The sequence below is a fragment of the Hemibagrus wyckioides genome, linkage group LG04, assembly GCF_019097595.1.
Source record: "Hemibagrus wyckioides isolate EC202008001 linkage group LG04, SWU_Hwy_1.0, whole genome shotgun sequence".
Classification (NCBI taxonomy): domain Eukaryota; kingdom Metazoa; phylum Chordata; class Actinopteri; order Siluriformes; family Bagridae; genus Hemibagrus; species Hemibagrus wyckioides.
The window spans coordinates 21272284-21296186 of NC_080713.1; the positions used below are offsets into that span (position 1 = coordinate 21272284).

At 39.8% G+C, this 23903-nt stretch overlaps 1 protein-coding gene across 6 annotated transcripts in view; it reads left to right on the forward strand.

The window, feature by feature from the left end:
• The window catches only part of mical3a (microtubule associated monooxygenase, calponin and LIM domain containing 3a), a 93590-nt gene that overhangs the window by 67004 nt on the left and 2683 nt on the right, over positions 1 to 23903 (forward strand). For 2 of the 6 annotated variants that reach the window (XM_058388369.1, XM_058388370.1), the window contains 20 exons: positions 1173 to 1267; positions 2779 to 2857; positions 5389 to 5584; positions 5749 to 6011; positions 6806 to 6895; positions 7782 to 7922; positions 8269 to 8331; positions 9182 to 9262; positions 9368 to 9481; positions 9622 to 9713; positions 9801 to 11661; positions 11776 to 11870; positions 13095 to 13145; positions 14027 to 14134; positions 14266 to 14359; positions 15510 to 15560; positions 16249 to 16299; positions 19597 to 19662; positions 22849 to 22948; positions 23129 to 23202. In XM_058388369.1, the coding sequence (XP_058244352.1) occupies positions 1173 to 1267; positions 2779 to 2857; positions 5389 to 5584; positions 5749 to 6011; positions 6806 to 6895; positions 7782 to 7922; positions 8269 to 8331; positions 9182 to 9262; positions 9368 to 9481; positions 9622 to 9713; positions 9801 to 11661; positions 11776 to 11870; positions 13095 to 13145; positions 14027 to 14134; positions 14266 to 14359; positions 15510 to 15560; positions 16249 to 16299; positions 19597 to 19662; positions 22849 to 22948; positions 23129 to 23202 (3765 nt within the window). The remainder of the gene's footprint in view (positions 1 to 1172; positions 1268 to 2778; positions 2858 to 5388; positions 5585 to 5748; positions 6012 to 6805; positions 6896 to 7781; positions 7923 to 8268; positions 8332 to 9181; positions 9263 to 9367; positions 9482 to 9621; positions 9714 to 9800; positions 11662 to 11775; positions 11871 to 13094; positions 13146 to 14026; positions 14135 to 14265; positions 14360 to 15509; positions 15561 to 16248; positions 16300 to 19596; positions 19663 to 22848; positions 22949 to 23128; positions 23203 to 23903) is intronic. The other 4 variants (XM_058388374.1, XM_058388373.1, XM_058388371.1 and 1 more) reach the window with 4 other exon arrangements.

Below are 23903 nucleotides of genomic sequence, written 5' to 3' on the forward strand. Positions count from 1 at the left end.
CGTTTTGAGGCAAATACCACAGTAATTTGCCAATGATTTAATTTTTATTTAATAGTTAATGACATAGCATACTACCCATTTATTTATTTTATACATTTAATGTTTTGCACCATCATTGTTCCTGTAATCACCTTATAGCAGCTATAAACAGTCTTTCCCTAAGATTCTGAGTGGCACAACACAATTGCGTGTGCATAAAATTTAAAATGAATATCATCAGCGAATCTACCTTTAAAGGGGCTGTTTACGGGGCTTTATATTTTCTGTAAAGCAAATTGCAAGCCCAAGAATATCACTACCGAACCTTCTACCCTTCTGCACCAAACCCCAGCCCTCTGCTGAAAGCTGTACAGCTTGTGAATTGAAAAACAGCAGCTCTGTAGGTACTGTGGGCGGAGCTAATTTCTGGCCTTAATTTGTCACTACTTCATGCCCGTATGGCAGATTTCTTTTTCCAGAGATGGTATTGTAAACGTGATTATTAAAGGCCTTTGCTTACTGCACCTTTAAGTTTCAAGATTCTTATCATGTGCATAAAGAGCGTTTAAGCATCTATATACAGTCTTACGAATTTCTTATGATACAGTTGTACACTCCTACCCAGACACAGTGCATAAAAGATGTAAACAGTGTATGCAGTCATACTAAGTGCTTTATCTATAAATTATACTATAAAGCTATAAATTACATATATGAGAGTCGGATATTTGAACAGTACTGTAAGTTATATGATCAGTGAACATGATAAAGGAAACATATGCAAGGATCCTAGGCAATTTGACTTAGAATAAAACCTGCCATTGAATCTGTCTTCCATGTGTGATTAGAGATCATCATCTATATCGTTATGAGGCTCCCAGTTATTCGTTTTCCCAGCTACTCATTCGTTTCACTTTTTTCACTGTGTGGCATCATAGAATTTCCTTTGTCTTTGAAAACAGTGTTGTATTGTTTCCTCGGACAGAGTTCAGATTTTTCTGCACTGACCCCTCCTTCAGAACACACTGTTTAGAGTTTAGAGACTTCCCACTAGGCATAGAGCAAGCAGCAAACAGACTATACCACAAGTGTGTAAAATATTGTACTCCAAAGGAATTACAAGGAGTGTTTTTGGGAACTTTTGCTTAAAAAGCAATACATGCACTGAATCCGTGTGTGTGTGTGTTTTGTAGGCAAGTTTTACTGTAAGCCGCATTATTGTTACCGGTTGTCTGGGCAGGCTCAGAGGAAGAGGCCTGCTCCTCCTGCTGCTCCTCTTCAGCCAAAGGTAAATATCAATGCATTTTTAATGTTTTGACATTTTTTGTTTACATACATATGAATGCATTCTAACATATTCCTGACATATTTCTTTTATTGTTTTAATGGTTCCATTTTTCTGAGATGGCTGATAATTTGGCTCATATTTGTTATCCCAGTTTTACATTTCGTGTTCTCACTGAAAGAGTGCTGTTCAGATAGTGAGCTCATGCAGCATTCAATATAGAAATTATTCCAGGATGACAACGAAGTACTGCAAAACTTTAGCTGCAGAGCCTGTGAGCTATCCGGCTGACTTGGCTTGTATCGATGCTAAACAAAATGGTTTGGACACGATTGGATATTTTGACTTGATGGGATAGAGTTAAGTAGCTTGCTAAGAATGACTACATAAATCATATCTCTGATACTGCAGCTTCACATGTCTACTAAGCAGGTTTACTAGCAGTTGAGTTATTAGGGATGGCAGGAGAACCGATGATGTGTCCAGACCAATTTTAGTGAGAGGCCCAGGAGTGAAACAGAACTGATGAATAATAAAGTTTGACTCAGTCATCACATAATAACGTTTTAACTCTATGCAAATGGCTGCATTTGCATTTAACCAAGCATGAAACAGCTTCATGAAGAGGAAGACTTTTAATTTGCTGTAACAGTTTGATTTATCACTGGAAGAACTGGACATGACTTGGGAATGTATCTTGAATGGGACACTGTTCCATCAAAGGGCATCATGTGTACAATTCCTTCACACCATAGTGGCAAGATGGATTAATCAGTTCACCCACCGGCATATTTTTGGGAACAGAGCAAAAACTACAGAACCCACAGATGTGAAACTCCACAGAGAGAATATACCTAGGTTCAGGACTGAATCAGGGAGCTGGAGATGTGAGGATGTGTCCCAAATAACATTCTACACACTATGCGCTCACATTATGCACTATGTACTCTACCGTCTAGTCTGGTGTATGAATTTTCAAAGCGTCTAAAAATTTTTTACTAACCTGAAGATTAACCATTTCCAAGTGACAAATGGCATCAAACACACATAATGTGATGCTTATGTTGAAAAATAAATCACACAATGTGGGCTAATTTAATAAGACATTTTTAAAATGTCTCGTCCGTCAAAGTGTCGTCAGCCTTGTTTCTTTATCCAGTATCAGTGCCTGGTAGCCCTTCCCGTCGTCCACTATGTAAATAAAGCTGTGAGCATTGAGTGCATGAAGTGACCAACTTCCACACTCGTTTTTTCACTTCTTTTTGTTGTAATGTTCAGTTAGAGCACACAACTCTCACTATATTACAAAATAGTGTAGACCAGTATACGATTCGAAACTCCACTTGCGTATTCTGCCTCGTTTCCATGTCTAAGCTTTACATCACTGCTTGAACAAATGGCTTCTTGAATTAATAAAGGTTTTGAATAAATCAGTTTATAGTCAGTATTTATTTTCTGTGTTTTCACTTCAATGTTATTTCACTTCACTATAATTTATCTCTCTGTTCCCACAGGAATCCCAGGTACCAGTGATACCTGCAGCCAGCGTGGATGCCCCTGGGGTTCCATGTCCGGTGGAGCGTGGGCCCTCAGGTACCCGCCTTTCCTCTCTTGCCGCAGTCCTGCGCCACTTTCCCAGGGTGGGGGGCTCCGTGCGCTCACTGCGCCGCACCATGTCCTGGACTGGCCATCAGATGGCACACTGTCCCTTAGCCTTCCTCTTCACTTATTGCCTCTACTTGTTCTCCTGCCTCACTCTCAACCTGCTGCTCAATATCTTCTAGCATGCACTCTTCTTTACCTTTATTTCCAAGCCTCTGGATGAGTTGTGAAACACTATGCTACAGATGTCAGATCATTTCTGTGGGTGTATTCTGAAGACGCAGCTTTGGATTTTTGTTTAATTAGATTTCGTTTAATTCAGTGGCATGCATGTGTGTGTGTGTGTGTGTGTGTGTGTGTGTGTAATTTAGAATGATAAAACAATGCACAATATCTGAATTTTTGAGTAAATTTACTAAACTGAACTGTTGCTCGTTACTAGGATTTTTCCACAAGGGTACATTTTGCTTTTTTAACTTAAGTACTAGCTGTTACTAAACTATTACTGGATAGCTAACTATAATGGAGCATTACATTTTCTTTAAAGTTCTTAATTACACTGATCAGGGATAATATTATGACCAACAGCCCAATATTGTGTTGGTCCCCCTTTTGCTGCCAAAACAGCCCTGACCTATCGAGGCATGGACTCCACTAGATCCCTGGAGGTGTGCTGTGGTATCTGGCACCAAGATGTTAGCAGCAGATTCTATAAGTCCTGTAACTTGCAACTTACAGGACTTTAAGGATATTTACAGGATTTAAAGGATACTATTGATAGATACTGACCACTGCAGACCGGGAACACCCCACGAGAGCTTCAGTTTTGGAGATGCTCTGATCCAGTCGTCCATCACAATTTGTCCCTTTGTCAAACTCGCTCAAATCCTTACGCATTGCCCATTCCTGCTTCTAACACATCAACTTTGAGGACAAAATGTTCACTAGCTGCCTAATATATCCCACCCACTAACAGGTGCCATGATGAGGAGATAGTTATTCACTTCACCTGTCACTGCTCATAATCTTATGCCTGATCGGTGTACATATCAAATGTACTCATTTCCCTGGTGAATGATTCATATTAAAAGTACAGTTCAGTACCTTTTTTTTTTTAAATTAAGGATATAAATATATATAGCACATGATTGATCACATTAGCATAGAAACACAGAGTATATTAATAGAAAATGAGTGATATGTGTCTGACTAGCATTACTTTTTGCATGCATGGTCTCTTTATACAGTTCAAATATTTTATACAACCATTGCCTGTTATAGATCTTTTAGTTGCTGTAACATTTCTTTTTAAACATCTTTATAGTGTCTGTGTGACTAGTGCCTGTGGTTCTGTTCTTGTAACTCCAGTATTACTGAAGCTGTATGATGTAGTGCTTGTATCGGTGTGTGTGACTGAATCACTCTGTAAGCTTTACCTTTCCCCAGTCCTATCAGAGCAGCTGCATCCGTGCCTGCTTTTCACCTGCAACCACAACCTGTCATGTTATTTGTCTTGTGTGTGTGTGTGAGAGAGAGAGACAGAAAGTTTGTGTGCATTTCTGATCCCTTCCTGCATTCTTAACCCATAGTTTTCCTTTCCCATCTTCTGTAGGACTGGAAACTTAATAGAAAATGGGAAGAAAAAAAAAAACCCTCTATAAAATATTATAAATAATATAAAATAAGTGTAACAAATATCATATGGCTTGTTAAGATCGTTTGACACATTTTAATTCTTTTAATCTTTATAGAATATTTTCTGTAGCGTGCCTTACACACTACATGATGAGTTTTAAAAGTATAATATCGGTTCTATATATTCTCAGGTCTCAAACATGGGTCCAGTGTAGTAACATTCTGCCTGCTGCTTTCAAATATCTCTAGACTTTACCTTTAAATTAAATTAGTTCATTATGTTCATTGCGTGAGATCCAGATCATGCTGCACCGAACCATGCTCGTTCACCAACACGTTCACCTTTCTCTATTTTTTTTTGCATAATTATTATTAATTATGTAATTCATTATATGCATTTGAAGTTAAGGAGCAGTCATGTATTTTTTTTATCACTGGCTCCATAGAGCAGGGATGTCATGCTTAAACATGCTCGATTTAAAAAAAAAAAAAAAGTCGTAAACAACTTCAGCCACTGATCAGTTCATCATGAAACATTGCTTTGTAGGATGGGAAAAAGGCAAGGTAGCTGATATCTTGTATCAAGTATGTAATATATTTTATATTATTACTAATATATGCTATTAAATGGTGTAGGCTAATAAACCACATACAATGCGATTTTAAACACTGAGCTTGTGTTTGTCTTTTTCTGTTCAATGGTATGTTTTTAAAATTATGCAGAATGAACATAATGTCAACCAGAAATACATAAACAAACAAACAAAAAATTTGATTATTTAAAATGTCTGGTATTATGGATATGGTATTATCTCCAGAGTCCCCAATCCCTCCTGGGTGTCCTTGTGTCCTTCCTATAACTTTCTCTCCCTCGCTGTCCCCTACAGCTCCAGAGGTGAACGGTGTGGCTGAGCCCAGTGTGGCAAAACGTCTTAAAGGAACTCCTGAGCGCATCGAGCTGGAGAACTACCGGCTGTCCATGCAGAGAGAAGAGGAGCTAGAGGAGGTGCCAGAGGAGACACTGGCTGAGCACAACCTCAGCAGCGTGCTGGATAAAGGCACGGACGTGGACGAGGGCTCCAGGTGAGTGCTACAGTGAAGGCTTCAGGGTAATATAATGGTTCGGATTCTATTTAAAGGGTTGGGATGACCAAATAAATAATAATCATTATGTTGGTCACAGAAGCAAATATGCCAGGAATTTCTAGCCTAGTCTAGTGATGACACACTCTCTTCTCTCTCTACAGTAGCTCAGAGTCAGACATGGAGGAAGAGGGTGAGGAGCCGGAGCCTCCGGCGACCTCAGACCTCGGAGGAGTGCCGTGGAAGGAGGCTGTGGAGCTGCATGCGAAACTGAAGGCTGGCAGCGATGCTGGGGCAAGCAGGAAGGAGGGAGAAATGGATGAAGAGGATGAAGAGGAGGATGGAGATGAGGAAGAGGATGAGGAGGAGGAGGAGGAGGAGGAAGAAGAGGAGGAGGAGGAAGAAGAGGAGGAAGAATCAAGTGATGGTAATTTCATATTGTTTTACGTATTACCGATTAGTATATATTCTAGGTTGTGGGATTAAATGCTAGTTGTTTATTACACAAGGCCAAAAAGAAATCCAGTTAAATGTGTAAAGAGCATGAGTGAGGAAAAATCAAGAGACATGGTGAGATTGTGTTGTTTGTGTGTTAAATCTTCTTCCATTTCTCTGTTCATTTCATATTCCCTTTTGTATGTATGTCCTTGTCGTTATATTAGATGAGCTAATATTGTTGTAAAATCATCATTTTTTTTGTGATGAGAAACAATATTAAGATGGAAGTGTGGTCCAGTTAATCTCTAAAGGCTGTGTCTTCACTCACTTTGCTTTATGGTCAGGTATCCACAGACATTAAGCAACATAGTGTATAGTAGAAAACAATATTAAACCATGTGCAGGGCTTTCCCTGACCAACACACACATATCATGGCCTTATAATTTTAACATTTCCCATAGATTCAGCCTGCATGCTTCCTCCAGTTGGGTTCACATGACAGCATTTCATTAAGAAGCTGAGAAACCAAATATCATCCATTTGCCATGAAAGTGAAACAGAAGAAAAGCTAAGGGTCTGATCATACTGTCTGTCATATTGTCTGTTACCCTGTTCTGTGGAAACACCACTTACCCCTCTCTCCTCTCCCTCTTAATCCTCTGTGTCTGTGTTTGTGCGTGTGAATGTCTTGTTACCCTCTCTATGTATATTTGGTTTACCTGTCTATTCCACCACTGTGTGTGTGATTGTGATTGTGTTGGGGTAACTGTGTGGGCTGGCAGAGGGGGAGTATTACCCTTGGGAAAGGGAGCTCCAGTCAGGTCTGTGGCTGGAGAACCTGAAAGATGAAGAGGATACGGGTACATTTAAAGGTATATCTGCTTGTGGATGCGTTTGAACAAACACACACGCACACACACACCGGTAACAAAATCATTGCCTGGAGAAAACCCACCTTGTAACCTAATTCTGTTCGGTGCTCGGGTTTTGTCGTGATCTTGGTTCTAAGTGGTTTTTCTCTCACTGAATACTGATAGCACGATATCCAAATAAGGTTGAACTGAAGTGAGCAGTTTTTTTTTTAATTAAAGGACAGATTCCGTATTAAAAATAAAGCACAGGATTAAAGGCTTTCTTCTGTGAAGATTTTATCCGGAGCTGTGTTTAGCCAAGGAATGCAATTATCAAATTGCTGATTTTATTGCCTAACAATTCAGTATTATATTTAAGCATGTCTGCAATGCCAAGGTCCAGATGTTTTCTGTTTTTGGACATACTAATATAAATAATGTTATTTTTTGTGAGGTTTGAATGCAGTTTGAGTGAGTGTGTTGTCTTTGATTTCTTCGATCTGTCCAAAGGTTAGTCAGCATACACCACAAGGCTCCAGAATAACTTTCAGAACCAGAACCGGGTGTCTTGACCCTATATACAAATTCTTTTTTAAAATGGAAGTTTAATAGCTTTTTGGATGCTTTCATATTTCCAACATTATTTCGATCGTCCCCTCAGTGTTAGTCTGGAGCCTTTGGGTATTAATGCATGCTTGTACCTTGTTTCTGAAGCTGTATTATTACAAACTGTTTTCTAAAGTCTGCTGTTCCTTTTCTCTTCTTTTCTTCATTATTTCCATCTGTCCATCCTGACCCTACTTTTATTACTACTTATGTTGGATACGATCTTCACCCGGCATCATCTCTGACTTTCCTTTCGTTATCACATTTTCCACATGAAATTTCAAATCATGACACACAACAGCCAGGAACCTGCGAATTCAACAAATCCTGCAGCCGGTGGACCCTGTGCTGTCCGGGATGGAGGGAGAAAAGGAGGAGCGCTCGGATTCGGGCTCTCTTCCTTCACTCCTCACGCAGAACAACCAGCCTGTCTCCTGCACAGGTAACCCAGTCCGGAGGAGTGTCTGGCTGCTGGGATTGGCGCGGTGCTGCAATAGTGTTTTTGTATGTGTGCATATGAGAAACGCTGTGTCCTTCATATCATCCATACTGCTCCTGAACAGTGTCCTGTTTTTTCACTTTTTTGTTATCGTTATGCGGATGTCATAGTTTTGTTGAAATGCTTTGCATCCATCATCCTCCCTGATCTCACTCCAGTGGATGTTGTTCATTGTGGTGCATCCAGAATATGCACCATTCTTCTCCTCCTCGTCCTAATTTTACCATTCTTTTGTTGTGTTGTTTATATGTTGTGTTTTTCATATACCTTTTCATTTCATTGTTTTTAGTCCCCTCCCACAAATCAGTGCGGCACGAGGCTGTCAGGGCCTGGCTGGACTCCATGTCTGGAGGTAGTGCCAAAACCAAAGCAGCAGCTCTCACTCTGTACCTCACTGTATACACGCATGCAGCAGAGCACAGCATGTAACACAGGTGTATTCACACGCAGGTGGAATACACTGGCTGCATGATGGAGCTTTTGTTTTAACTCTGCATGCAGAAACCATTTGACAGGGTCTCTTTTTTTTTTCAACCAGGAAACTTGCTGTCCAATAGCTATCCTCTGCTGCTTTCTGACCTAAATATCGACTCTATTATCTATTATAATGGGACATTTTGATATCAGAAAATAATTTTATTTTCAGAACATAATTTTGGACCTTAAACATCTCCACTGTCTTATGAAAAAGCAGTCATAATTTGCAGGGTCTTTACGAACTAGACATTTTCTAGATACTGTTATTCTCACATTATAGTGTATTGAATTTAAAAATGGTTTGATAGATTTCATTTTCAAGATTGATTGTAAGATATATGAAAAGTTTTACGTCAGCGTGTCCACTTAAATCTGGTCTTTCTAAGGAGGGGGACATTTTGTTTCATTTTCATTAAAACTCACCATCTGCTGAAACCTAGCCATATCCATTTACCCATATGTGTAAATGGATATCAGCATGTGCAAAAGCTAAGCACTAATCATTGTGGCATGGTTGACATTCCAATGAATTTATTTTTAATTATTATTATGTTTTATGTGCATTTTTATTTCAAAGTTGTGCACGACTAACAGCTTTATTTTTTCCATTACCACCTACATAAAGGTTACATTCATGTCTCATCCTGACAGGCCTTAGAGCTAGTGGCTGTTTTACTTTAACTCATAACCTCGTAACCTCGTACCTTATTTTCCCTCTGGCTCAGAGCCCTGTGTCGAAGATGAGGAAGATCCTGAGGCTGAAGCAGGAAGCCCAGACATTGAGCCTGGTACTGAGCTGGATGAAGGTTTGTCACACTAATGATGGAGTGCATCTGTGATTGTTATGCCTATGTGTAATCTAACACATGTACATTGAAAGTGAAAGCAGTTAAATGTTTTCTGTGCTTCAGAGGACATCCCTTCAGATGCAGAAGCTGAAGCTCGTTTACACCATGTTGAAGTTCCTGAGCCTCTTCCTGTAGACACTGGGAAGCCAGAGAGCCTGGAGCAAGTTTCCAGAATTGGTATGCTTTGGTGTAAACTTTGGAACAGTATGCTGTTAGTTTTAATTGTAGTGCATAAATATTAATATGTATATTCTTTCTTAGTATTAACTCCCAAGGAAAAAAGACAACCAACATCTCTATTTGCTTTAATCCCTCAGAGCATAAAGAACGGGTGGCTGTTAGTCCAAAGGAAATCATTGTAGATGTTATTCTCACTCCAATCCCAAAGCCAAGTACACCTACTGAAGAGGTACCATTATTTGCTTTGTCTTAACCTTTGACTAGTTCTCAAGACTGCTCCATGTTTTAATTGTTTTATCTATTTTTCTATCTCCAGATCAAAGAAAAGTTGACTCCAGTGCTGATTAAATCTCCAGGAACACGCTTTTTTCCTGAGCCCTTTTTGCCTGATCAAGGTAAAACAATGGTCCCACCATCACCAGAGGTTAAGACGCCAAATACTCCTGTTGCAGTGATATCTCCTATCCGCTTCCAACCATCACCCATACCAGATACGGTTACCCCCAAATCACCTGTCCAGGTTGAGTCTTGTGCCTGCTCACCTTCAGCCAACCCATTATCCCCAATCTGTGCTCAGCCCCTACCATGCCAGGAACCCTCTTCACCCCTCTCCTCAGGCTCTCCGGTAAGGACTCAACCAGTCCCTGCGGTAACTTCCACTCCTCTGACAAAACCTCTCTCAGAGCTGACAACCACAGAATCTCTGAATGCAAAGGATTCGACAGTGGAGACACCAGTCAAGAAGACTGACATCATTGAAGAGTTCTGGCTAAAGAGTGCTGAGATAAGAAGGAGCTTAGGACTCACCCCACTGGAAAGGAGCAAAGTTTTTGAGAAGAGCCTTATTAAAACCCCTACCGCGGAACCTGCATTGTCTAAGCCCCAGATCTCGGAGATGATATCGGAAAAGCCAGCGTTCACAGGCCGCACGGTCATCCACAGACTCAATATTACTGTTGAGGGTCAGGTTATATCTCCTGTAGAACCTAAGAGTAGCAGCTCAGAGAGAAAGGACCTGAGCAGTAGCTCGGGTCTGGGCTTGAACGATAGCAATACGACTAGTCAGACGCCTACCTGTGACAGCATTAACAACTCTGATTCAACAATGCTCACGCCTCCCTCCAGTCCTCCACCACCTCCACCAAATGAGGAGCCTGCAACTCTCACAAAAAAGAAGCCCCATGTGTCTTGGGAGAAGCTGACTTCACCCAGCGAGAAACCTGAAGTGGAGAAGGCACCTGCCAAAGCTAAAACTCCTACCAGTCCAAAGCAGGACAAATTAGTGACTGCTCCATTAGCTGCTCCCAGAACCAACCCCCCAGTTGTGATGAGGAAAAAGGAGCCCAATAAACCACGGCGAGAAGAAGTGAGGAAGTCCTTTGCGGAGTGCGTAGAGGAGATTCCATTTGCTGATGATGTGGAGGACACGTACGATGATCGGACCCCTGACACAAGCATGCAGGATAGGTTTTACACCCCACCCACCAGCAGAGTGAACAGGGACAAGCCTCCCCTCCACCTTGCTTTGGCTGTGGAGAACGGAAAACCCAACATCCATGGAGGTCTTGTGTCCCGATCGGTAAATGTTTCCCAGCACTTTTCTCCTGAAGCCAAGGAGATCGCAGAAGAGCGCATGAGAGAGAGGGAGAAATCTGTGAAAAGTCAAGCTCTTAAAGATGCCATGGCCAAGCAAATTAATAAAATGAAAGAGGCTGAGTCAAGTAAAGGTGCTGTGGCCAAAGTGTCCTGGAACGTTTCAGATGTAGCTGTTAAAAACAAGAAGCGCTCAAGTTCTCCAAAGTCTTCAGCTGTGAAGGCCTTGGAGAGCAAAAAACAAGCAGAGGTGCCTCCTGACCGCTTCTTTGCCTCACCTTTAAGTAAGAGCATGGACAGTTCAGTCACTTCATCTGAGAGTTCCACGGGAGGCAAGAGTAAAAAACGTAGCTCCCTTTTCTCACCACGTAAGAACAAGAAAGAGAAGAAGGCAAAAAATGAAAGCAGACACTCTGGTACTGAAGAGACCCCACCCAAACACAAGTCCTTGTGGAAAGCTGTATTTTCCGGCTACAAGAAGGACAAGAAGAAGAAAGATGACAAGTCTTGTGCGAGCACACCCTCTAGCTCCACAACAGTGGACTCAGGAAAGAAGAAAGGATCGCCTGTGGGAAGGTCCTCAGGTGAACACTTTAGACATTTCCTTAATTTCTGTTTGGGAATAAACCAAATTTTCAAAAACAATATTTTTTTAAAACGATGTTAAGGGAATTCTGTATATTTTTGTGCGTTATCAGATTTGCAGTTGAGGAAAAACCTCAGCTTTTCCGAGGAATCAGATTTGTCCTGTGATGATGTTCTGGAAAGATCTTCTCAAAAGTCCAAGACGGATGTAAGTCGATGTAACATTTACGGAGATGCTTCGTTTTTCTCTCATCGATTCAGGATATTGTTTACTTTGATTCAGTATTTTATAAAAGATTCTTTCATGAACACAAATGGGCTTGTTTGAGCTAGTATCTTCTTTGGTGGAGGGAGAGGAGAAATATAGAAGAGGAGGCATTTCTATCGGAAGCAGAAACTGTATATAAAACTCTAACGCTGCAAAATTAAGATGCCTGGGGATGACAGGTAGATATTTGGCTCAACAAATCCTGTTTACATAGCTTTACATCGAATCCAGTGCGGATGTGATTGTCGAGCAGCTCAGGACCACATTAATTTCACTTTCTATAGCACTTTGTAGTAGATATGTTTATATGATGATATGCTAGATTAATAAACCGAGATTAATAAAATGTTAGTTGTTTAAATGTTGAATGAGGCTTTTTATAGTCATGGTGTTATGATTGCTACCTGTGATGAAGCTAAGAGTCATTATTTAGCTCACAAAAATATCAAGCACTACAATTGCACATCTGCACATAAGAATAAAATTCAACTTTGACTTCACTCAAGCATGCAATTCAACAGTAATTAGAGCATTAATACTTACTTGTTTTAATTGATTTGAATAATCACTACTTATGCAGAGATGCCAACAGAGCTAATAATAAGTTAGACTTATTAGTTAGTTTAATTAAATTAAAGTGTACGATTTTGCCAGAGTATTTTTCACGTTTCTAGAAGAACAGTGAGAGAATAGTGAAGTATTGTGACTGCGACTTAAACAATACACTGCTCCTCAATTTCTTTTTTCCAACCGAAGAGACCACAGTCCCACCCACTTTGTTTCTATTTGCTCACAAGGCGAAGCATCATGATCAAAGTTCAATTAAAGTCAGTGATGTGAAAGAAGCTGTACCAGAAGCAAATACTGGCCTTTCACCTTCCCTTTCCTGTGTAACAACTGCTGAAATGGGTTAAAAATTGCAAATGAAATGGCCTAAGTATAAATATTGGCACCTCTGCTTAAGAAGATCCCCCAGTTTGAGTACAATTACATTGACTTTAATGACATTACGGACTCTTTATGGACTATAGCATGGTTAACTGTGTGTTTTTATGTTGCCATTGTTTAAGTTTTAACTAAACATTAACCCATTCAATCCCACCATTTGTTTTGTGTTTTTTCATTGTTCGTGTTTTATCTTTTTTTTTTTATCCCCCCTACAAGTCTGTTTATGTTCCTCATGCATTGGCGTTCAAGAGATCATATGCCACGAAGGTAGTGTGTTCATTCGCATTGGTCCACCCACTCACTGAGCATGCTGCAGTCTGTTACTTACCTCATGCCATCCACATGTCACTGGGTTACTGTATTACTGTATTACTAACAGTCTCCTTTATATAAGCATGAATCTCTGGCACCCCTTTACTGCTGGAGGATGCCACTGTGTCTCTGTTTTTCCCATAAGGCTTTCAGCTGATCTACATTCTGCGCTGTACTTTTCACTGGTTCATATTCACTCCATGGCTGATTAGGGAATCCACATGGAGGGCACAAACATCACCTCTCTCCAGACTTGTCTTCTGTTTTCTACTTCTCTCTTCGCATTTTAAAACAGGGAATAAGTGCATATATCACTAATATGGTTTATTTATTTTTTTTTACTAAACACAAATGATAATAATGCAGAATTTCTTTTATAAATAACAGATTCCATTTAATATGGCACAAGGCAATTTGTTTTTAATTAATTCCTGGAATATAAATATTCAGATGGATAGGGCACTGGTGGTTCAGTGGTAGGTTTCTCACCTACCATGCAATTCCCAGCCAGTGCCCAAACCCCAGCCACTGGATGCAGTGCTGGTCCCAAGCCCGGATAAAAATGGGAGTGTTGCATCAGGAAGGGCATCCGATGTAAAATCTGTGCCAAGTTGTTGTGCGGACCAGTTGGTCCGCTGTGGCGACCCCTCACACACGTTGGGAGCACCCGAAAGATCAACAACAACATAAATATTCAGATGGCATACTACGGTTCTGTCATAACCGGTTGTTTTAGATGTTGGTGTGTGATGTAGAACTGGCCCTGAAATTTCACACCACAGCTTGTTTTCTACTTGCACTTTTGCTATATGGTTCAGATCTTTTTATTATTGCAGAAGACGTACACTGAGGAAGAACTTAATGCCAAGCTCACACGCAAGGTCCAGAAGGCAGCTCGGCGTCAGGCAAAGCAGGAGGAGCTGAAGAGGCTTCACAGAGCTCAGGTGAGGCTCTAATTGTTTGTTTGTTTTTTGTTGTCTTTTTGTAGAAGAGTGAATAGAAATATAAATAGAAAATTAGGGATTGTCAACTGAGAAATCAGAGCCTTGATTATGGGTATGTTTCTGCCACTCAGATGATTCAGAGACAGCTAGAGCAGGTGGAGGAGAAACAGAGACAGCTGGAGGAGAGGGGAGTGGCGGTGGAGAAGGCTCTGCGAGGGGAAGCAGGTACCTCACACTGAACATTTTTCTTCCCATACTTCTTATTTCTTTGTACATGCCCTAGGTTCTTAGTCATATCACTTATGTTCAGGTTTTTTTTGTTTGATTGTTTTTTACAGTCTGCATGAAATTCAAGAGCCTGTTTTCTGCAGTTATGCCAGTCGTGATTAGCGTTCAGTTGCGCTTGTGACAAATAACCTCAGGCTAATTTTACTGTAATATTTTGTTAGTCTCTGGACAAAACAAATTATTGTGCATTTGGTTATATTTCAAACTGATAGGTTAAACTATATATAGCGTATAAAGTCTTGTCAAATTTTTTACATAATCACCTGCACACATTTAGAGCAGAAATCACTACAGCAGTATGTACAAATATTTTATTTATATATTTTCAAGTATTTACATTAACTATGCATGCTTCTTTTCTTTTTTTTAAACAGCACCGTGACAGCTTTAAACAGGGTTTGTTTAAAGCCTAAACACATAATGAAAACTCTGTATAGTTTATTTTCATTTTCTGGTATGAATATAGAAAACTAATATTCTGGACACAAATTATACTGATGTGTTCGGCCACGAGAAAAGAAAACGAAACTGATAATCACAGTTATGTGCATGATAATCATTAGTATTGTGACAGGACTGTTAGTAATGTTGATGAGCTAGGCTGCTGGAAGTCACGGGTTTGTGTGTTCACCTCTTCAGTCCATACAGATGCAAAGGACAGTGTGGAAGGAAGTGTGTTTCTAAAACTCATTGTGGCTTTATCCCATATTTTTCTATGTTCTTCACATATAAATCATGTTTTTTACAATCAAGAAGCACATGACAAGGGACTATCAAGGATCTAAAAATCGCTGGGACAGATCAAGACGATTCTAGTTGTTCATTTTGTGGACCATAAATAATGTTGGTACATGAGACCTATTTGAATAGATATTTATAATTCCAGACAGAGTAAAGTTTAACGGAAACTGTACCTACTGAGGAATTTACAGGATATCGACAGCTTTAGTAATGGTTCGTGAATAATACTTTTTCCTTGCTCTTGTTTCATCCCTCCCTTCCTGTTCATCACGTCACTGAAACGAGTGCTTTTCAACTGAATCTCTGAACATGCTTCTTAACCTCTCTATCCTTCACTCTCTTTAAGGGTTACATAAAGGTTCTAGTGTTAGCCCTAAACAGCGCAAGAGGCGCTCAGGTATCCATGCCGATAATGTTAGTAGGTGTTAAAAGTCTTCGTTCGTGACCTCATCTCTTCTGATTTCTCCTCATGTGTGTTTCAGCTGCATGACACCCGATTATGTGTGTCTAACATAGATTTGTGTGCCCTCTCACTGGATGTACTAAAAGCAGAGTGCTGTATTTATTTATAATACAGTGACCAACACACACAATATTTTCATATTGACCTTAAATTGCATTTACAGCATGACCAGAAGTCATCAAATACAGGAGCGTAATGGGGTATAAGGAAGATACTTGGTCTTTTACCATTTCATACCCAAGCTATATGCATTCTTATTGGTTAGTCTGAATGAAAGAATGAATGATTGCTAAAAGTATTTCATTTAATAACCCGATCCAGATCCGAAGCCTGTGGCAGGGCACAACACCACACATCAGCAAATCTATGTGCCCATTCTGTTGTATTGAAACATGCCGTGCACATGCAACGTCTGTATTTAACCTCATGTATATATGACATACATACATACATACAGTGTAACACATTCTGCATACTCTACAGTATATAGGTGGGTGTGGGTGTGGGTGTTTGTTTTCAGACACATGCATGACTCTTTTTTTTTTTCTTTTATCTTCTATTTTTCTTGGACTAGCTGTGCCTGTGTGTTCAGTAACACATCTCTAATATATCCTTATTGTAGACTATTGGGGAGAGTCTAATTACAGTGAGATCCTGGACTTGCATCTGGGCGGTATGTATTTCAAACCTGTCGCTTCAGACTAACAATCAGCTAACTCACCTCTCTTTCTCCCTGTACTTACTGAAGCTCTTCTGTCACTGTGTCTCGCCTCCTCGCCCATGGATCCAACGCAGATCAGTTGTAACCTCATTAGTCGCAGAAAAGCACACTCCGAGGAACTTGCAGCTCTTTCGAAAAAGATAATATATAACGGTTTTTATGTCAGTTCGCTCAAGGTAACTGAATCACTTGTTATAGGTAGGCTTTTGTAGGACTTTTCAGACTAAAGTAGGTCCTGCTTTATTACTACTTAATTACACATCCATTTGCAATTTGAATTCTGTGTACTGTCTGTCTCTTAGACAATTCATTTGCCTATTATTCTCAGCAGTTTAGATTATATAGATTCTAATCCATTCAGATAATACTGACTACACTTACTAGGCGAAAGCAATGCTTCATGCTGTGTAGCGAATACAGCTTCAGTTTTCTTCGAAAGAAATAAGCCAGCTAATTTTTCCAAGCGTCCTTCGTGTATCAGGAACGTGGGTTACCACACTGCACCAGATGCTACAGTACACATCTAATACCAAATTTATAAAGAGAATTAACGGGTGCCAAGACGTTTGCCTGGCGTTTTAAGTTTAGTTTAGGGCCTGACCAATATGATTTTTTTTTTTTTTTTTCACACACATTTGATAATCAACAACTTCTGATAATAGCTGATAAATCTAATCATTTTTACCTGTACTGGAATTTGCTAATGATGATGATGATGATCACTGTTACTCAAACTGCAAAGTCATTTAGGAAAAACTCTCAAATGAAACAAAAAGAAATTGTTTGGCTGCCACATGAGGAAAATTAAGGTTTTTGTATAAGAGATTGGAAAATTGAGTGTTGATTCAGACTCTGTTGAACTGCGCTCACTCCCAGAGAATCACTTCTTGGCTCTCTTTAGCATCCTACAACATCGCTTAATAATAATAACTTTCCACAGATGTTAATATTTCAACATCTGGATATCAGGCGTTGCTGACAGATACTATCTATCAGAATGGCTATTCATTTGGCCTGACATTACAGCTACATTATCACTATAAACCCACAAACTCCACAACAAACTTTACAGTGTATTTTCCCCCCATTTGTCAATTCCCTCCCACCTACACACCAGATCTCCTGTATCATACCAGTGCTACCAAACCAGCAAGAATGAAGACTAACACAAGCTAGCCAGACACATCTGCTGCTCATGCTGCATCACATTTCAGCATAACACGCTCAGAAGAAAGCTCTATCAGCCCTCTTGCTCACAGACGGTCACGGTTATGGGTAATTCGTATATCGGTCAGGCCCTATTTCAGGTTACACTTTCAAACAAAACAGAGAGAAGCTTGCGCATTGTTTAAACTGTACTAAACAGCTGTTTGCTTTAACCTGCTTTAGTTTGAGCTGCTTCTCTTGCACTCTCTCCACCATACCTGCTCACTTGTCCAGGGCCTGTATATGTGAGTGAGGGTGTGTGTGTGTGTGTGTGTGTGTGTGTGTGTGTGTGTGTGTGTGTGTGAGAGAGAGAGAAAGAGACCCTCCATCCTTATACAAACACCTCTCATGTAATGTTCTTATTTGCTGTGTCCCTGTCCACCTCCACACAGCCGTGCTCCACTGTGGTGTTCGAGTTTGTGTATCTGTGCTGTTTTGTAGACATACCGTTGTGTCTTTAGTCACCCACACTGACAGGAGATTGCGTGGAGCTCCGTTTAAATAAATAAATAAAGTTGAAATCACGAGAACTTTTAAAGCCCTTGCATTTCACGTATGCACCTTTGCCTGAAGTTTATTTTATCTTTGCATGCGTAATACGTGTTATACCGAGTATTGATGTACAATAATCCATCTCAGGTAGGTATAAAATGTTTTTTTTTTTCTAAAGAAAAGCTATGCATCGTGAAGATGTAGATGTGGTATGGCTGGAATGTGAGTTATGGATTTTTGCGTTGTTTGAATACATGAAATGGCTTCAGCTTTGGTCTGTTTTTGGAAATTGGGCATCAAATCATAACCATCAGATGCTGGCTTGATTTCCTGATGCTGTAAGCAGAAGGCTTTCTCTGGAGGTTTTACAGCATGTAGCACCTGAGACTGGGTAAAGTCTGAATTTACTTCTAATCAGATTCACTTTTGCCTTGCGCCGCATTGATCTGCTGGTTTTCTCAAGCTATAAGCAGCATTGGAAACTCTCTGTCCCCTCTGTGATAGTCCCTTGGTGCAGTCCAACATTCCACCTGCTCTTCAGCATTGCAGATCATCTCAGTATCACTGTCTGCCATATGGACCTGCCTTTTAACACAACCACCACCACTCATACTATTTCACCAGTTCGAGGCATCAGATCGAATGTTTGATATCATTTTCTTTGTGCATCATTCTTTTTCCCCCCTGTGGACTGGCACGGAACACACCTGCTTTATTTATCATTCAAAGGTAGCCAGACCAAACACTGGATTGTAAGACTGAAGATTTCTGTTTTTCATATAGAGAGGAAAAGTTCTCAAAAGATGGGATACTTTTGTGTTCATTTCAGTCTCAAGTGGCAGCAGCTCACCTGTCATTGTTTACTATACACCGCCTTGCATAAATATTCACCCCCCTTGCTCCTGGAACTGAAAAAAAAAAAATTTGGACTGATATATTTTCATGCAAAAAGTCATTGTAATGAAGTTCACTGAGTTTGTTAGAGAAGCTATGCCGTCAGGAGCCTTCCAGGAAGAAATGTCACTAGTTCCATCAAATTAATCTTAAATAATCTCACACATTTTTGTCAATATTAATGGATTTTTTGTGTGTGTATGGAAAAGTTCCAGGGGGTGAATATTTATGCAAGCCACTGTGTTAGGAGTGACAGCAGTTATAGTTTTAGCAGTTGCATTTGCAGATATGGATTCCTATAGTGTGTGTGTGTGTGGATTTTTGTTTTGTTTTTTAACAAAATTCTACAGAATTAGTTTCAGTCTTTTTTGCTGCCACTTTTTCTTTTGCTCTCTCTCTCTCTCTCTCTCTCTCTCTCTCATTCTCTCTCTCTCTCTCTCTCTCTCTCTCTCTTTTACACACTACACTGCAGCTTTGATTTTCTCCCCATAGTTCTCTTGCTTTTTTGATTTTTTTTTCTCCTCACTGTTCTTTCTCCTTCATCTCTCCCTCCCCTCTCCCAAACCTCCGTTTTTTTCTCTTTCCTCTGCCCTTTCCTTCTCCGTCACCTCCCTCCTTTTGTCACCTCCTCCCCTCCTTTGTTCTATCTCCTGGAAGTTGAGCCCTATGTCGGGACCCCTCGCTGGAGACCCCTGTCCTTCTGCCCATGCTGTTCCCCAGAAGGTAACGTAAACTCCGTCTCACCAGGCCGCGTTAGTGTGCCAGCCCGACCCGTGGCCTTTTACCCAGACTGCCCTCTCTGGAGTTGTGGAGCAATTCTCCTCCTCCTCCTTCTCCTCCTCCTCCTTCATCCAGTCTGTTTACTCCTTTCACCTTTCCTTTCATTCCCACATAATGATTTTCAACAAGAGCAGGAGCAGCATCCAATTAGTTTGATCACCCAGAGTGTGAATTTAATAACTGCATGGTTTACTGTTTGTCATAAAACTTCCAAAAAAAAACAAACCCATGTAGTGTGTGTTAGCCGCTTCAATCCCCCTCTGTACGGCTGCATGTTATAACCGTGTGTCACCTGTGTGTGTTTTGGTGTGTGTACAGTCCATAACATAAATCAAGGGGTTCTCCAATGTTTTATAACTAGGAACCTCTTTAACTCTAAAATTAATTCTATGGACCTCCTTAGGAACCATTCATTTCATCAACATTATTTAATCCTGTCTGTCTATTTATTAGATCCACATAGCAGTTTAATTCCTGAACTTTACACCAGAACAGGTCCACAATTAGGTCAAAATCTATTTAACATTATTTATAGACCGACGTGTTTAAATGATTGATATTAAACCCCAGTCAATTTCAATATATATATATATATATATGTATATGTATGTGTTTTACACTGTAAACAAACAAACAAAAGGCCTCTTGGACCACACTCTAAGAACCACTTACATGGTCAGATTTTGTACAGCGGGTGAGGATACAAGAAAACATGATAATATGACTTTATTGCAGTCCATTTTAGATCACCACTCATGCCATTTTTAACACATCTTAAAATAATTCTCCTAAATTCTCAAAGAGAGTAAGTGCATTGTTTAGCATATATGCAGAACCAGGACCATGGTTCAATATTTTTTTATTATTATTATTATATTTTAAATAAAAAAAATATATTATATTGTATATTATTATATTATATATTTTTTAATAATACATTTTTAGATTTACGATGAATCGCAAATGACAAAGCTACTGATTGCACTATAAAATAGTAAATAATATAGAAACGACTTAGTAAATCTGTTTACTTATTTCAGGTATATCAAAAAGAAAGTAAAGCATTTCTGTATTCACATTAACGAAAAAGTAACTAAAAATTCTTTTTCATTTGAAAAAATCTCTGAATGAACAAATGCTATGTCTTAATTTACAAATATCTTAATAGAATTAGTTCAAGAATTCAACAACAATCTTTAATGCAAAATTTGTCATAATAATAATCATAATAATAATAATAATAACTGCCCATAGACTTCATAGTCACAGATTTTTCATTCAATTTCTATCCAAGATAACTGCACCGTCACTTCTGATATGATGAGCAGAATATTCCTTCAATCCCTTTAGTGTGTGTGTGTGTGTGTGTTTTGCTGTAAAGCTCTAAGTGGCTGTGTGTGTTTTAGTGAGATTGTGCTAATTCTGGTTTTCTCTCTGTGTCTCTTCTTCGGGAGAGAATGGGGCTGAATGTTGTGGAGGCTACTGGCAGTGCGTGTCCACTGGATAAGTTGCGCCTCCCAAAACGTGTCGTCCAGTTTGTCTCTGTCTCTCACATCGCTCTTGTGTCTGAGGAACTTTGCTTTGCCTCCCTGTGTGTGTGTGTGTGTGTTAAAGCAGCGTAGGGCCGTGTCAGCAAGCACAACCATTCGGTTTTTGTGTCTACTCTGTTTTTCCTCCACTCCCTCAGCTAAGTATGCTGCATCCAGGTTTGCTTGGCACCAATGAGCTTTTTGCATGTGTGTGTGTGTGTGTGTGTGTGACTCTGAAAGGGATGTTAAAGGGACTGTCACAGGCTTTTAGGACTGTACTAGCATGGATCGATATGTACAGTCGGCCAACTGTGCAGCCAGTGATTTCAGTCTTGCATGCCACCTTTTTTATCCATGCACACAAACGTTTTGGAAACTTTTTCGTTGTTGTTGTTGTCGCAAAGGATCAAGAATGTGGATCTTCCCAGACCCAAGTATTAATTAGAGTATTTGGTATTTGCTGTTAGTTTGGGCTAAGCTTGATTATATACCACTGCACTGTTGAATTCTCAATTCTGATTGGTCAGAAGATATTAATTAAATTAAGATATTGATTAAAAATTCTCATGAATATGTTTTCTGTGTAGTAACAGCTTACACAGGGTCATGTATGGCCGCACAAACAGATTTAAAAAAATAATAAAAAAAATCAATGATTATGTTGATGCTTTCTTTGAGGACACATTTATTTAGCTTCATTGTCAGAGCTAAAGCTGTAGCTTTAAGTGTCCATGAATGCTTTCTGGTTTATTTAGTCTTTTTAATTTGAAGATAAAGAAAAAAGTAAGTTTGGTAAGAATAAGCCTTCTAGCAGTAATAACAGGAATGAACTTGTTTCATGGATGTTTCACAATGTTAAATGGATTGTTAAATGTCCCCTTCATTAATACATGAACAAATTGTAATCATTGGGAAATTGCTGTTGTATAAGATTAATAAAACACTTTGGCGTGTGCTGTTATATGAAAACCAATCGAGCTCTGATGGTAGCAGGGTGTTTTACTTTAATAAAAATTGCGATTGTTGACGGAACGCTTTGGGTCAGAACGCATCACTCCACCCTGTCTTTGATTACTTTCCATTACCAGCATACGCTATTGTGTTTTATTACTTACCTATAATCAAGCCTCCTTTACTGTGTGTAGAAGGCCATACGAAAGGTTGAATGAAATGTAAAATGCTATTTACTTACATATGGTTCTCTAGCTTTCTGAGTGCATCCTTTGGTCCTTGGCTAGAAGCATACAACGGAAATGCGTTTATCCCTGTCTAAAATACATATAAATATTTAAACTAGAAGCTCAACCTTGAGAAGAACAGAAAGCCCCAGAAATGTAATCTGCTGTTTCAATGTGCTTTTAAAATCAGAACTCTTACCTCCACGCCATCTTCTGTGAATTGACCGGTCAGACTTGACTCCGGGTCAGCGCTCATTGCCCCTGACCCACTCCTTCCTCTCCCTCTCCCGTCATTCCCTAATGAGAGACATCCCGGCTTGGCTGTCATTGCATTGTCTGTGTGTCTGTCCATGTCGGATCTGTGTGAGACACACTTGTGCGCCTGGAAGTTTCCTCACGCTTTCATGCTTCGCTTCCTTCAGGAATGGGCAAAAAGGACGACCCGAAGCTAATGCAGGAATGGTTTAAACTGGTGCAGGAGAAGAATGCCTTGGTGCGCTATGAGTCGGAGCTGATGATATTGTGAGTAATCCACCTCCAGTCCACCTCCGCATTTCACTGCAAGTCTGAGTCATGTTCATGTTCAGCTTAGAAGCTGTGGTGGTTTAAATCACTGTGGGAATAATTTTTTAAAGGTGGAATAGATAGTGTGGTTGGTATGTTTTTTAAATAAGGAAGTCTTTCCTACTGTTGTGTCTTCAGTGCTCGTGAGTTGGAGTTGGAGGACAGGCAGAGTCGACTGCAGCAGGAGCTCAGAGAGCGTATGGCAATCGAAGGTATGTACTGCCCTTTTATCCTTTAACAAAAGGTATTTGTCTACATGGTTAACCTAAGGTTAGCCTCATCACATGATTCACAACTCGTGATCCAGTTAAACACTGCTTTATTTTTATAGGAAGTGCACTGCAGTTGAATCATGTTGTTTTTACCTGTAATGTGTTAGTTGTCCAAACTTTCAGATTATATCTTGAAGCCATGCTACACTAACCCTGGAGACAATGGTACTAGCTGTGGTCATTTTGATTCATCTCAGTGACTTGAATCTTTTGATTTCTTTTCCTTACATAAAAAAAGATTCGTTCAGTGACCCTTTCCATAAGTTACAGCTTTGTTCCAGTAGGTGGCGCCACTGCGTGCCTTTTTATATATTATAAGCAGTTCATTGTTTCATTCACTCAGTACATTCATGTAAAAACGCCAAGCAAGTTTTAATATCACAATTTTAAATAATTAGCATGTCCGGTCCAGAAAAACAGATCAGGTTAATTTATTTTGAAGAAAGACATCAATCAGTGCAGGATAGTTTTGAGAGAGTGGTCACTCATGAACTGAATGAATAAAAATAGCCATCAGTCATTTTTACACATTAATGTATAGTTTATATGAAACAATGAACTACGCAACAACATGTACGGCTTGTCTTTGTTCTACACAGAACATCAGGAGAGTCAGTAGATCCTCACTTGTTCATAAACTG